The 15153-nt window shown below is 40.8% G+C and overlaps 1 protein-coding gene across 3 annotated transcripts in view; it reads right to left on the bottom strand.

Annotated features, from left to right (window-relative positions):
* The window catches only part of fnbp1l (formin binding protein 1-like), a 47170-nt gene that overhangs the window by 15969 nt on the left and 16048 nt on the right, over positions 1–15153 (bottom strand). For all 3 annotated transcript variants that reach the window (XM_053236515.1, XM_026918321.3, XM_026918328.3), the window contains exon 2: positions 2227–2342. In XM_053236515.1, the coding sequence (XP_053092490.1) occupies positions 2227–2342 (116 nt within the window). The remainder of the gene's footprint in view (positions 1–2226; positions 2343–15153) is intronic.

The raw sequence follows: 15153 nt of genomic DNA, 5'->3' as shown, positions 1-15153 counted from the left end.
AACCAAGACTACATAAAGTGCAAATACACAACAGTGTCAGACGAGTGCAAGACAATAAATACACAGAACAGGACAATAAATACGCGGGAAAATAAATACATAGAACATGGGCTACATGTCGGCAGAGCTACGAGTAAAAAAATATCACAGACACAAAATCCACCCCTGCACTGGCCACTTTATTAGTCATACTTTGCTTGTTAGTCCACCGTGTAGGAGGGCAGTTAGAGACTAGAGCTCATCTTTTAGCTTGTGTAATTTGTGTGAAGTGCCCTTTAGCCAGTCAGTGTCAGTGCCAGCTCAAAGTAGTGCTGTTTGCTGAATATCTACGGTTGGGATATAGGTCAGGAATCACCTAGAGTGTGTGTATGGTAAGTGGACCTAATAAACTGAGTAGAGAAGTTAGACGGTTCAAATATTCACTGCAGTCCAACTTGTAAAGATTAAATCTCATAGCAGGGACGAATTAATATTCATTTGTCAGTACTTATGCTATTAGTCTGAGTTTTTAATTTAGAATGCAAATTCCCCTTAATTAAAAAAAACTCTCCTCAGGGAATATCCCTGACTGTCCCTCAGCTAGGTGTGTCTCAGTGGCAGGTGTGTATTCAGCAGTGTCTTTAACATAGGCCTCTAATCTCACGTATAATGACATGAGGAGTGCTGAGAGGGCACTCGGCTGCTGTATCCAGGCAACAGTGGAAATCCTAGAGGGAGGGCAGGAGGCCTTACTTCCTTAAAAGCAAAGCAAAGAGGAGGGGAGGGCGAGAGGAGATAGGAGAGGCCACAGCTGCAGCTCTGCTTGGGTCCTGGAGCAAATTTAAGGCATGTGATTGATTCTTTGATTTTTCATCACATGCACAGCTCGCTATGATTGGGAAAAAAAACCCTCAGTTATCAGCTTCCCAGGTTTATCACGCATGCAGTGTGAATGCATTTATCTTCAAATAATAAATATGTTACCATGTTATTAAAGATGCTGGATGTAAGATTTCTGGATTTCAGCATCTCTGATAGAAAAAAACATTTTGTATCATGGGCTGTGCTGAGCTGTTTAACAGTGCTGATTATATAATCACACTATCCAGTATCAGCCAGAAGAGGATGGGCTCCCCTTTTGAGTCTGGCTCCTCTCAAGGTTTCTTCACCATGCCATCTCAGGAAGTTTTTCCTTGCCATTGACATCTCTGGCTTGCTCATTAGGTATCGAAATGTACAAGCAGATTTCCGTAAAGCTGCTTTTTTCTTTGACTTTGTCTATTGTTACAAGTGCTGTATAAACAAAACTGAATTGAATTGATAAATCACAAGGCAATAATACATTCAGCAAGAAATCAGAAAACAGCACAATTTTACAGTAGCATGCTAGCCAGCTCACACTAGTGTGCCAACTAAAACACATGACTTTGGTGAAGGGGAAAGCCTTCTCTCTGTCTTTATCTGTCAGTGAGCTCCTAGTACAGGTCTGCTGAGTGGGTTTATAAGCTGTCCGCGGGCCTCTGTGTGTGTTTGTAAGGCTGATTACCACAAAATATCTGGCTCAAAGATAATTGAAGGAGAGAGATTATTCTGTTATAATGCCTGTGGCATCATTTTAATTTGAGGCCGGGTCTTTGGTTGTACTTCTTTTAGGTGTTGTGATGTAGCTTGAATCTGAGCCGGTGTGTTGAAATTACCCATCAGTTTGAATCTGACTAAAACAATGTGAGTTACTATTATAGGATTCCCAGGGTGACTCACAGCAGCTCAGGAACATTGTGGGTTTTTTCATTGTGTGTATTTTTCCCCAATTTTTGCCATTTTTAATCAAAAAAATATTAAATATATAAGTTAAATATTATTTTTTACAAAACGTAGCATGTTGAAATATGTGCCAGACATATGTGAAGGACAGAAACAAATGTTGCACAGTGTACTGTGGGAAAGTGGCTGACTGGCACTTTAAAATCAGAGAACCTGCTGTTTTGTGAGCTCTTAAAAAAAGTTGCTGCAGGCAGAATAATGACTGGCCATCACAAATACTATCATAATTAAAATGAACTTAATGAATAGGACATGCAAACATTAAATATTTAACAATATCTTGTCAGTGTCAGTGAATTGTCCTTTTTTATGACACTAAGTGAATTGAAATGCCAGGAAATCATTATTATTATGTGCATTAGTACACCCTCGACCCTGTGTGTGCGCCATGTGTTGATGCTGGGTTATTAATAGAATACTCACCGCAACTGTTTTGCATAGTTTTGCTCTATCTCCAGCCTTTCCTTCACAAACTTTGCATAGCGCTCCAGGAAGTCGATGCCCCATTGCGTGTGCTTGTCGAGGTTCTCAAACTGGTCCTGTGGGAGGAAGTGCGAGAACACAGATGGGTATTGAGTAGTGAGCAGGAGGTGAAGGAGCTCAGTCTGTCACTGGCCTTTTTGTCTAAGACAGGATATATTAAAAAAAAAAGTGATGGTGTGTTTGATGAATACTGACAATTTTGTTGGGATTGATGAATACGGACTATTTTGTTGGGATTGATGAATACTGACAATTTTGATGGGATTGATGAATACTGACAATTTTGATGGGATTGATGAATACTGACAATTTTGATGGGATTGATGAATACTGATGTTTTTGTTGGGATTGATGAATACTGATGTTTTTGTTGGGATTGATGAATACTGACAATTTTGATGGGATTGATGAATACTGACAATTTTGATGGGATTGATGAATACTGACGATTTTGTTGGGATTGATGAATACTGACGATTTTGTTGGGATTGATGAATACTGATGATTTTGTTGGGATTGATGAATACTGATGATTTTGATGGGTTCGATGAATACTGATGATTTTGATGGGATTGATGAATACTGATGATTTTGATGGGATTGATGAATACTGATGTTTTTGATGGGATTGATGAATACTGTTGATTTAATTGGATGGCTGCAGACTGAATCGCTGCTGAGCAAACCTCTGCTATGTAATACCACTGAAAGGAAGTTACACCTAATTCAATTTAGATGTGCTTACACTAACCGCTCCTGGGTCTGGGAGAGGTATTTCTGACATAAGGCCATTACAGATGCTGATGCAATTTCGAGTTGGGTGTAATGGGTGTCTCATGACGTCACCTGATAACACAGCTAGAGTGGTATTTTCAGAAAATGAACAGGTTTCTATCTGCCTACATACAAGCTGTTCCTATCCTTAGTGAGGATTACATTATTGTGCCAAAGCAGAAGGATGATGTCAGCCTGGGTAAGATTTGTACCAATTTATTCGCAACCAATCTGGTAACACATCTACAACAGACACTGCCTGGAAGGAGAAGAGAGAGGGGAAAGAGGGGAAAAAAAAAACAAAAAACAAAAAGCAGATTGTGCCAAATTTTTATACTAACCCACAAAGGAATTTATGGTGAAACCTTCTGTACTGCCGGTGAGAGTGAGAGAGAGAAAGAGAGGTCTTTGACTATAAACCTGTCTGTTCAAACCAAGAGCGAGTAAAAGGAGCCACAGGCCGTAGAGTGCTGGCCTACGTCCAGCCTGGGACTGTCAAGCCTGGGCTTTGTGAAGAGTATGGGGGAGGAGGAGGCGAGAGGAGAACGATACAGAAAGAAACAAAGGATGAAAGAACAAATGAACTAAAGAAACAGTGAGCAGACAGAAGCCTTCAGGAAATATATTCATAAGAGCAAGTCCATTTCCTCAGACGAGACGAGGAGAGATAGGAGTGGACACGAAAGTAAAGAAGAGATGCAGAGAAAGGAAGTGTGTACTCTGCAGGGCGAGCCTGAGTCCTGGCACTGCATCTGTGTAACACACTGAGGCAGAACAGATTCAGCAGATTTCCTCATCAAGATAACAACAAACAGGCTTTTCTCATGGAGTTTCTCAGTGCAGCATGGATCACAACTCTCATGAGGCAGATCATCCATAGGATCAGCAACTAGATTATAATGTAAATATTCACAAAAATACAGAAGGCCCTTTTTGTTTGCCAATGCACTGGTGAAAATACACCAATATGAGACAAGAATAAATAAAATAAAAAAAAGCCTTTAAATCTTTAACTGAGAGCTGTCACCATCCACAATAACAACCCACAATAACATGAGTAAGAGTACTGAACTGTTCAGCCAACAGACAGTTAGACAATGTTGACAGTAACATCAGTCTAACTGCTAGCTAAGCTACATTGCGAGATATGATTGACGGCTAATGGTTTGTGGTGTGACATTCTTTACAACTCGCCTTAAGAATGCATGCATGCTTTAAAATTACTTACAATAAATAACAAACTGCACTCAGGCATTGTTTTTAGGATGGTCATGATTTAATATCAAGGCATGTTAATGATCTAATTTTCATTTATCAACATTCAGGATTTATATAACATTCAGATTCTCCCAGCTGAAGTCTTAATATTGAGGATAATATAAATAAGAGTTTTTAACCAAGATATTGGTTCTGTCTCCAATCATGTCATCAGGTCAATTTGTAGACGATACAGTTGCTGATGTCTCAGGAACTATAGTTTAATGACCATGTATCTCAATGAACACTAGTTAGACCAACCTGAGCACTGCCAATAATATTACATAAAGATCAACTTATAGGAGTAACGTACAATGCTGAACAATTATCTCTCTTCACACTTGACTGGTGATTTTGCAGACCAGCCTCAGAGTTCCATCATGCTCGTCATACCCGAAATCACACATACATCTGGCCCTATGCACCCTACAGCTGTCACCCTGGAAAGTGGGAGTGTCAATGTTGAAGCGTAAAATTCAGTGAGAGTCTGGCCAACAACTGAACATACTTGTTTAAGTTGCTCAACCTATTCACATTGTACAATATGTTATTGCTGTTGGTGAATGCACCTTTTTTTTTTTCCTGGGAACTTAATATTTTTAATCTTGCACGTATTGTGACCTAGTGAATATGACCGCAGTTGGTCCTGCCTCTGTCTCTCCTAAACACACTTTTAGCCTCCTTAAAAATGACGCAAGCTCACCTATAAAGGCTTTCCTTCCTAAAAAGATTGGGTGTGGGAGAGAGGGCAGGTTAAGCACAAAGACAGAGAGAGACTGAGATAAGAAAAATAAGTAGTCTATTCACTACTACCTTTAGCAAATGCCTTCATGTTTGTTATGCATTACTCAGGTATTAAAAGCCCCATATCAGCTTGTGAGCAAATAATTTATTTGATTCATGGCAGCTAGCAATACCATTTCACAAGATGCACGTATCAGAGTGATTGCTCTCACCCTCTAATTTTGACTGTGATTCAGGTTCTAGTAAACATAAATTAAAATTGGGACAAATTCTCTAAAACCCACACTTCGGAACAGGGCTAAGTCTAGAAGAAAGTTTAAAACAAATGTTGAGGATGCTGCAGTTGTGGGTGGACGGGTGATGTATTCTTGGTTGGTGATGCTTGTGCGTGGATGTATAGTAAAGATGACAGCAATGCACTGGACGCATACATGTGTGTGTGTGTGTGTGTGTGTGTGTGTGTGTGACAGTTTATTATTCTCAGTTGTATAGGCAGTCGGTGATAGCCCTTACAGCTACCACGTCTGATGGAAATCACTTTAGCAGCAGACTGGTGATTCACTCAAGTGGAAAAACAGCTCTCCCACAGCCATCTGGCCAGATTTAACTATCATTTAACTTATGAGTGTGCATACACATGCGCGCACACACACAAAGAATAACCGAAACACATGAGCTTAATGCATTGCATCACCCAAGTCAACATTAACTTGTTAGGCTTGTGACTGCTCCACCCTGTAATGCACCTGCTCACACTCCTGAGTTTCAGGGTTATGCTGACCTGAGAGCAGGTTGCTTTCTCAAAACCTACACATTCCAAACACAGAAAGAAGTATGACTCTGCTCTCAGGAAACAGTGAAAAAGAAACTTCCACAAAACATTAGTCAATCTCGCATCACAGTAATGAGCAGAATGAGGTTACTCGGAAGACTGACTGGTTTTCCGGTTCAGGTGTGTCTGAGTATAAAGAATGGGAGCAGCCTGCCTTCCACACGTCTCCAATCTCAGCTGGCTAACAGAAAGGACGGGTCTCAGTGCCAACTAGAACACATTACACTCACCAGCCACTGTAACAGGAACACCTGTTGGAAAAAGACCAGACGATGTTTTTCCAATCTTCAACTGTCCAGTTTCATTGAGCCTGTGCCCAGTGTAGCCTCACACTGCTGCTCTTGGCTGACAGGAGTGGACCCCGATGTGGTCTTCTGTAGTTCTGAGATGCTTTTCTGCTCACCACGGATGTAAAGAGTGGTTATTTTTGAACTACCATAGCCTTCTTGTCACCTGGAACTTGTCTGACCATTCTCCTCTGACCTTTCTCATCAACAATGCAATTTCATCTATAGAACTGCTGCTTTTGCACCAGTTATGCACTGCACTGCTGCCACATTGATGATTAGCTGATTGGATAACTTCATGTTCATGAATGAGCAGGGGTACACATATTTTTATTAAAATGGCCAGTTTCTTTAACTCTGGTTTTGTTAAGAGTCTTAGCTTTCTCCCTTGCATTGACACATCTGTTAAGCTCATCAGCCAGTTATCCAGCCTGGCAGGAGCTGAGTCACTGAAACACTAACACTCAAGGACATCAACCCCAAGGTGGCAAGAACAGTGGAGCTGTTGAAATTTCTCCATCGAAAAAAAGATCAGCTCTGGAACATCATACTATAAAAATATCATGATATAGGATTGACAGTGTATTAAACAGCATTTTGTGGGATATATGTTTGCAGTGGTGGTAAGAGTCTTTACAGTCGGTCACATTAATTGGCAGTGCTCTCCCGGAGAGATTGCCTGTGGCTGAATTCCCTCTATCCACAATGATGAAAGACCACAGGACTGTAGCCTTTAAACACTAAGGACCTCTTCCTGCAGAGGAAAATCAGAACCACTCTCTTTCTCTGGCCAAACACTTTTGACACTCTGACACTCGTAAAGTGTGAGAATCACAAATCTGTGATTCTCACATGATGTAATCTGACTAGTCCAACTGATGGATACCAAATTCTCTCTGTCAATCCTGCACTTCACATAAGAACTCCTGTCTGTTTGTTCTCGACTGTGTGAATGAAACAAAAAGATTCCAAGCATACTGTTTTTGCTCTTCTGCCCCGGCGCCATTTTGCCAAAATGCTACTCTTGATGCCAGGGGCAGATGGGCATTCTCAGTGTGTCTGCAGTTCCACTCCTTACGTCACCTTTTTCTCCAAATGCTTGACATTCATGAATAATTAATGCAACGTACGACTTCTTTGATGACTGACATTTATGGTTGCTGGGTGACATGGACTAGCCGGGCTGGCAGTGCTTGGATCTCAGCTTACAGACACCTGATAGGGATCCCATTGTGGAGTGCTATATATCCCCTGCTGTGCTGACTCCATGAGATAAAAGCAAGCGCTAGGCACAGGATCGTGTTTCAGTGGCTAGGATCCCCACGAAATGTGGATTTTGCCTGGAGTGCAGAGAAAGTTCTTTTGGCTTCCTGAGAATTTTTAGCTCAGTCCACAAACTTTCCATATTCTGCTGAGAGATACTGTGTCTGACCCTTCAAATTTATTAGTTTGCTATTTTTTCCAGACATCCTCGTCTCTCCCTCATCAAGTCACCCTTGTCTTGTGCAAATCTGTTTACTTGTATTGAGCTCTGGTAGGATAATTCCTGTGGTTTGTACACTAAATCTCATTTTGCACAATTTCCACTTACAAAGCTCAGAAACATTATGGTGAACATGATTACACCATGTTGTGAAATCCCCCAGGCTATAAAAATATGATATTATTGTTTGCCATACAGTCTCATTAATTTCTATAATGGTCAGCCAAAAGTCACTCTCCCCGGCTTTAACAGACAAAATGTGTTTTTAATGGTAGATATGCTAATTCAGCAGTTGCAGGAAGGATGGGAAAGTACATAACCATTAGCTTGGCAGTAACTATCCCCAGAAATATAGTCTCACAGTCAGAAATTAGAATGACCATAATGGCAGTGATCCGACAAAAAAAAAGCTAGTTATAAAAAGTATTATATGGTCTCAGCATTAAATAGTGTTGTCTATAGTCATATATTTTCCAGGGATCAAGATAAAGATTGCAGGAAAGGCTTCAGTTCAGAAAACAAAACGTCACTGAAGTACGGTAACATGAATGGAACAAAAATAAACCAGGCTCCACCAATACAGGCCTCTGAAGTGCCACTCTAGAAGCAGCACAACATACTGTGCAATACTCAATAACTGCCAACTTCTAAAACTGACACTAGACAGAATTTAGAAAAAAAGACAAGCTTAACAACAACGAACAGTTGGCTAGCATTATGCTACGTTCACACTAGCAAGTGACAAGTCACTCTTGTAGTCGCTTGTAGTTTGGCTCTTGTGGGCGTTGTTGCTGCTGCTTGTAGGCATGCACTGTGCAGCATGACAATGACAAATAGTAGTAGCTACAGACACAAAATTACACAATTACACAAAAACACAAATTAAATAATGCACTAAACAGTGTGAAGACTGGCTGTGTGATTTACACGTTATGTGCTTGGTTTCATATTAGCTTCGAAAGCACATCTCTGTACTAGGAAAATACACGCACCAGATGCACCAACGATCTCTGTTATTTCCTCCCAAGCATTATTGTTCTTCATAATCTCTCTATACACATTTAATGAGAGGTTGTACATAACAGGATAAGATGAAACCACAGAAACAGAAATTTTTTGTCCATTTTTGCAAACGAAACAGTAAATGGGAACTAACTGCAGGTAGGAACTAAAGCTGTGAGTGGGGGACTGAATGAATGTCAGACTACATACACGCTGTAGGACTGGTCTGAGGAATCATTCGAGTCAATCTTTTGGATTAGTTGCTTTACAGCATCAAACCTATTGTGCAAAGAATTGAGAAAACCTGAAATCAAATGTTGCTTCTCCCTTGCTCTTGTAAATCTAAGGTTATGGAGCAAAGAATTCCCATAAATATGAGGTTTAATGGAAAATATGTACCTTGGTGAAAAAAAAAAATAAAATAAAAAAAGGTTTTCTCTTTCAAGAATTAGATGATACCTGATTTTTGGTGTAATATAAATTTGGTCTACATAAAAATTTTGTAGAATGTAGAAGAGTAAAACACCTAGAAAGCTATAATTAAAACCTGACTGCGCAAGAAATCAAACAGATTTTTTAAAAATTACATTTTTACTATTTACTATATTTTTTTAAAAATTATTATTTACTAAAATAGTTATCAGAGAGCACACAACAGCCATTAAAATTCATTACAATAGCCATATCAGGGTAGCCATCTTCTCAGCAGAAAACATCCTCATTCAGAATAATGACAGGAAGTGAGGTCATACAAGGAGCAGAAGCATCAAAGCCTTGCTCGGATCCGCGTACATGACTCAAAGCAAAGGACAATGTGAGTCTTGACAGTGCACGTCTTTTACAAATCTTCAGCAGCAAGGTCACAGGGAATGACGGGACATGCAATTCTTGTTCCAGCATGGCCTTGATGTCCTGGCTGCATTTGCACAGATGGCTTCAGGAGAAGAACAATAATCGGAGCTAGTCGTGACATAAGGGTGAATTAGGGTGTGCAGACATACAGACACGCCTCATCTGGCGAGCACAGGAGAGGCCAGGGAGGGAAATGTCGCGGTGTCAGAATCAGTGGGATCGTCAACGCGGGAGCCTGAGGCAAGGTGAAAAGTTAAAATGAGTCCTGCCAACACGTTCCTGAAGCAGCAGCTCAGGATGGAGGCTGCTGAGGCAATGCAGCAAGCAAGACTACTCTTCTTTTACGCATTATCCATCGTAATAAACAGGAAACCACAGCAAATTCTGAAGAGGCTGAGAGAATTCAAGATTAATCCGAAAATATCAGAAGCATTCATTATTAGACCGTCTATAGATGAGTTGCGACAAAACCGCCTTGTGCCATTGTTTAACTGTGGCGATAGAGGTGACGCTTTGCCTACAGGCAATGCTTAGATTTCACTGCCATTCATTGATGCAGTTAATGCTGAGCATTTTTAAGCACAACCAATAAGATGAGCCCATAAATGTGACGTAGCAAAGGTGGGACTCTCATGTCACAAGGGAGGAGCAGCTAATTATTTGTATATCTCAATATCCAGAGCTATTTATTACAACTTGAAAGACATACCATAACTCTCAGAAAAAAAGTGCAGCATGGTGAAATGTCAGCACAGAAACAGGAAAACCAGGTTTAGTCTCTTAAGACAACAGAGTTTCATGTATCCATTTTCTACCCTCTGTATTTTCTCCAATCTCCTCTAAAGAATGACCAAAGCCTGAATTTTTATTTTTTTGAGATTTAGATACATGCTGGATTTAGAAACACGCAGAAGAGGCGAACACAATGAATGAGCTATGTTTTCAAACGTGTCTTGACATAGCACTGCTTCAACCTCGCAGTAAAGAATGCTTATCAACAGTATAGCGCTCCTACCTTCGCTGAAAGAGAAAAACAAAAACACTGATCTTCTGTAGGCGGCCTTACTGCATTTCTACAGATTTTCATCTGGTTAAATCTTTTTTGTGCTCTGGGCTGCACTATAGATTACCGCTTCGATGCATTTTAAAGTCCATGCTGTATACTGGTCTTTTTTTTTTTTCTCCCAGTGTTGCTTTTGATAGGTTTTTCCAGTCTCAAGTTTCAACACATCCTCTCTGCTACCTATTGGCCTAAAGCTCCAACACATTTCCTTTTTTTTTTTTTTTTTTGGCACCACATACAACCATCTCACACAGCTGCATACACGTCTGATACAGAAAGATGAACGTCTATCAGAATAGAGTACACAAAGTTCATTAAATATTAGGATAACCTGTTCAAGACAAATGCTCGTAGCTAATCTGGGAGTGTGCTAGTTGTGTATTCAATCAAAACGCTGACTGGTTAGAAAATGACAGCAAGTAAAGCAGTAAAATGGCTCTCTCAAATGGCAGAGAAGCCTTTTGAGAGGATCATGTAATTACGCAAATCAGCAAAACATCCATCATGGTGGAAATGAGTAGTCATGGCCTAGATCATTCCTTGGATTAAGCCAAATTAAGTTCAAGATACGGGCCAAAATGTAAACGCTTGCGCTATAGCGCCACCATTAGGCTGATTGGGCTTATCTGGTTCACTGGACTCAGTAGTGGGAGTACAATCTACTGACATCACAAATATCATGTACGTCATCTCTATGACTTACAGTTTGCTCTGCACAATCTGTTTCAGCGGCGAATAATAATAAGAAAAATCCTAAAAAAAATAATAAAAATAAAAAATATAGGGATCCACTACATGCTTGGACCCCTAATGTTTTACTAAATAAAGTATTCAACTGTATTATCTACAACAATGATACTTCAGGACACAAGACCTTTGGTAGCCAAAAAACTTGAAAATTAACACTTTAATATTAATAGGATCCATTTCCACTTTCTGAAACACCACCAAGTCAGGTTTCTGGTTTTAGTCAGTAGGCTCTGCTCTGCATTTTGAACCAAAAGTGCTATAATTCAACTGCATCATATGGTACATCTAGTTAAACCTGAGGTTAAAATAAGCTTTACTCTCATCCTGTCCATTTTAGTCAAGGGCAAAAAGATTTCAGGGTGGAATTCTCCTTCAAAAACTAGGCTGGCTTTGGGTTTCTCCGACCCTTTTTTTTTTTTTTTGCCATGTAGCCCTGTTAACCTACATGGCAAAGAATTTGGTTTTCCATCCAGAGCCCCAAAAAAAACCTATAGGCACCACAGAACTGGTGTCTTCACACTGCAAGACAAAACTGACTCAGCGCCCAAAAATATCCCCAGAAGATGGCCTGCTGATTGAAACACAATCCTGAGGCTGAAAATGATGATGACCAGAAACAGGAAATGGTACGAAGAGGACACGATGAGTGGATAAACACTAGCTTGGGTTCTTTGATTCTTAGTTCCAAGCAGTGGTATTAGGTGGTGAGAGCAGTGGGGGAAAGAAAGAGCTAACATTGTTCAGTACAGTCTCATTACATTTCTACTCACACACATACTATAACTCAGAAGGTACTGACTTTAATGTAACAGCCAGATGCATAGGCGATACTATGCTGCATCACACAAGCACAGCTGGTTTTGAGGACTTCAAATGTCCCTTGCTATCTTAAAGATGGTGATTTGTGTAATGAAACATAAGCCACAATAGATGAGTTTGAAAATGAGAGCACAGCTGATTATAAAGTTAAGCAATAAGAAAGCAACTGTTGGCAAAACTGGTGTGTGGAGAAAAACCAGCAATAGGGATGAAACAGGGAACGTCGGATGTGTTTATGGTCACAGGGCATGTTTAGAAAGCAAACGCTTCTGCCGAGGCCATTCAGCCAAGTAAAGCAAGGGCAATAAAACAATGACTGTTTTGTGACGATAAGAGCGTCACATCCTCTAACATGTACTCCAAGAACAAAGGCGCTCTTTCTACATTCAAAAAAGAAAAAAGTGCTTTAAAAAAAAACACACACACACACAAATTAAAGTCTATTGACAGTTTCCATGGGTAACAACATGTTGCCAACAGCCAGCATCATCTTACACAAACCCCAAGCTGAGATGGTACAGATTATCATATTAGATGTTTTCTGCACAGCTGACAGAATGAAGAGCATTTCTTACATCTGTACCAACAGTTCCCATGTTCAGGTGAAATAATTATATTGTTGATAAACTATACATTGATCTCACGGTGGCGCAGTGAGTAGCATTTCCACCTCACAGCTCCAGGGTCTGCAGTTATTGTCTGTGCTGAGTTTCTGTACATGTACTCCCAGTGGTTTTGTGGGTTTCCCCCAGGTTCTCAGTTTTCCTCCTGCCTCCCAAAACCATGGACATGTTAAATTGCCCTGGGGTGTGTGAATGTGTGTGTCCATGGTGCTTGGATGTATCCAGAGTGTTTTCCCTCCTCTAATGTTCCCGGGATAGGCTCCGGATACACCACGACTATGACCAGGATAAAGCAATTACTGAAGATGGATGAATGAATGAACTGTATATAAGATGTGAAGGAAGCTATGTGAGGGAACATTCACTGAAAAGAAAGCCTGCCTGTCTCCTTCTTTCCTAAATCTACTTGCTGACTAAACCTAAATTGTGATCAGTAATTAAATATTCCATCTGATATACAAGCCAATGTAGAGCCTAAGCTCCAATGATAAACGGGAGGAAAAAAAAAAAAGAAAAAAAAAAGAGTGTGGATACTCGACTGCCATAGCAACATCTATAATTACTGCATGGCAAAGTCAGAAGATTGCAGGAAAACATTCAGGCTGTGTTTTTCGGCTCTATAAACGGTTCTGTTGGCAGCACTTGTGGTCTTTAACTGTAGCAGAGAGAGGCTGACCCCTTACACCATCTGTACTGGAGCTGGTGAGGTCATGATTGCTGCAGAGCCAGAGCATGACTGAGAGGAGCGTGGGTTCCTCACCCTGAGGAACACGAGGGGGAGGAGTCGGATGGAATTAAGGCACAGAGCAGCAAAGACACAGACCTATTTACAAAAGGTTAATCATTTAACTGCCTGGGGCACTTAGGCACTCTGTGAGGGGTAGAGCATGACAATCATCTTCCTATGTAAAGACAGTAGCTTATATGCTCTGGCTAGTGCAAAGCAGACACACACACAAAGACACAGAGAGAGAGAGAGAGAGAGAGACGGAGACACAGACGGAGACACAGACGGAGACACAGACGGAGACACAGAAAATCTGACACACAGACATGCAGAAGAAAGACACAGGCAGAAACACAGACAGAAACACACACACACACCAGCGGAGATAAGAACAGACACACGGAAAAAACAGTCACACACGGAGAGACAGAGACACACACACACGCAGAGAGACACACGCACGCAGAGACGCGCACGCACACACGCAGAGACGCGCGCGCACACACGCAGAGACGCGCACGCACACACGCAGAGACGCGCACGCACACACGCAGAGACACACACACATGCAGAGACATGACATTCTCTCTCACGCAGCACTGATCAGCAGTAGATTTTTGCCCGTCACTGATAGTGGTGTCAGATTACTACATCAGTTATAAATTATTTTACCAGTCATCATAAAACACACAATCTAACTTAACATCAAGCGAACCAAACAGGGGCTAAGGTTATAAAACAATTTATAATCGTCTGGGCCATCAGGGTAAGATGGCTCTAGATCAAGATGATGACATTATCAGTAATAATAGTGAATGGTAATGTGGAAAAGTAAAGCTAAACACACTCGGGTGCGGCCAGTTTCACAATGAGCTTTAGGCTAATTGCCAAAGTTATGGAGCTTATGTGGAGTGTTACTGCTCTGCTCTTTGAGTGTTACACACCTGCTGCTGAGCCACTGCAGAGCTTCACACAGAATTTCCTCTAGGCGTATATCCTTGGCATTACTAGAACATCTGGGATTTAATTATTTCATACAGACTTGTGATCAGTTTAGTTATTCTAAAGATGTACACATGGTCCTAGCCTCAATGGATATCTCTACTTGGGAACTTAGGGGTCACTGGGACCGCTGTTTAGGTGATCATGTCAACATCAATCTAAAACACGTATAGAGATATACACTCACCAGCCACTATAACAGGAACACCTATACTTTCATGAAATTATCCAATCAGCCAATCAGGTGACAAGCACAAAGCATAAAATCAATATCAAGAACTTCAATTAATGTTCATATCAATCAACAGAACGCAGAAAAATGTGATTGCTGTGACTCTGCCCGTGGCACGGCTGTTGGTTTGAGTATTTCAGGAAAATACTGATCTCTTGGGATTTTCACACACAACAGTTTCCAGTGTTTACACAAAATGGTGCGAAAAACAAAAACCATCCAGTGGCAGTTCTGTTGGCAGAAATGCTTTGTTGATGAGAGGAGAATGACCACACTGGTTTGAGCTCACATGAAGGCTCAAATAACCACTCTTAACAAGCATGGTGAGCAGAAAAGCATCTCAGAACATGTCAAACTTTGAGGCAGGTGGACCAGACCACTAGAAGACCACACCAGGTTCAGCCAAGACCAGGAATCTGA

This window comes from Pangasianodon hypophthalmus, chromosome 8 (genome assembly GCF_027358585.1).
Source record: "Pangasianodon hypophthalmus isolate fPanHyp1 chromosome 8, fPanHyp1.pri, whole genome shotgun sequence".
Classification (NCBI taxonomy): Eukaryota; Metazoa; Chordata; class Actinopteri; order Siluriformes; family Pangasiidae; genus Pangasianodon; species Pangasianodon hypophthalmus.
The sequence above is the reverse complement of the archived record's forward strand: the minus strand, read 5'-3'. Positions and strand labels throughout refer to the sequence as shown.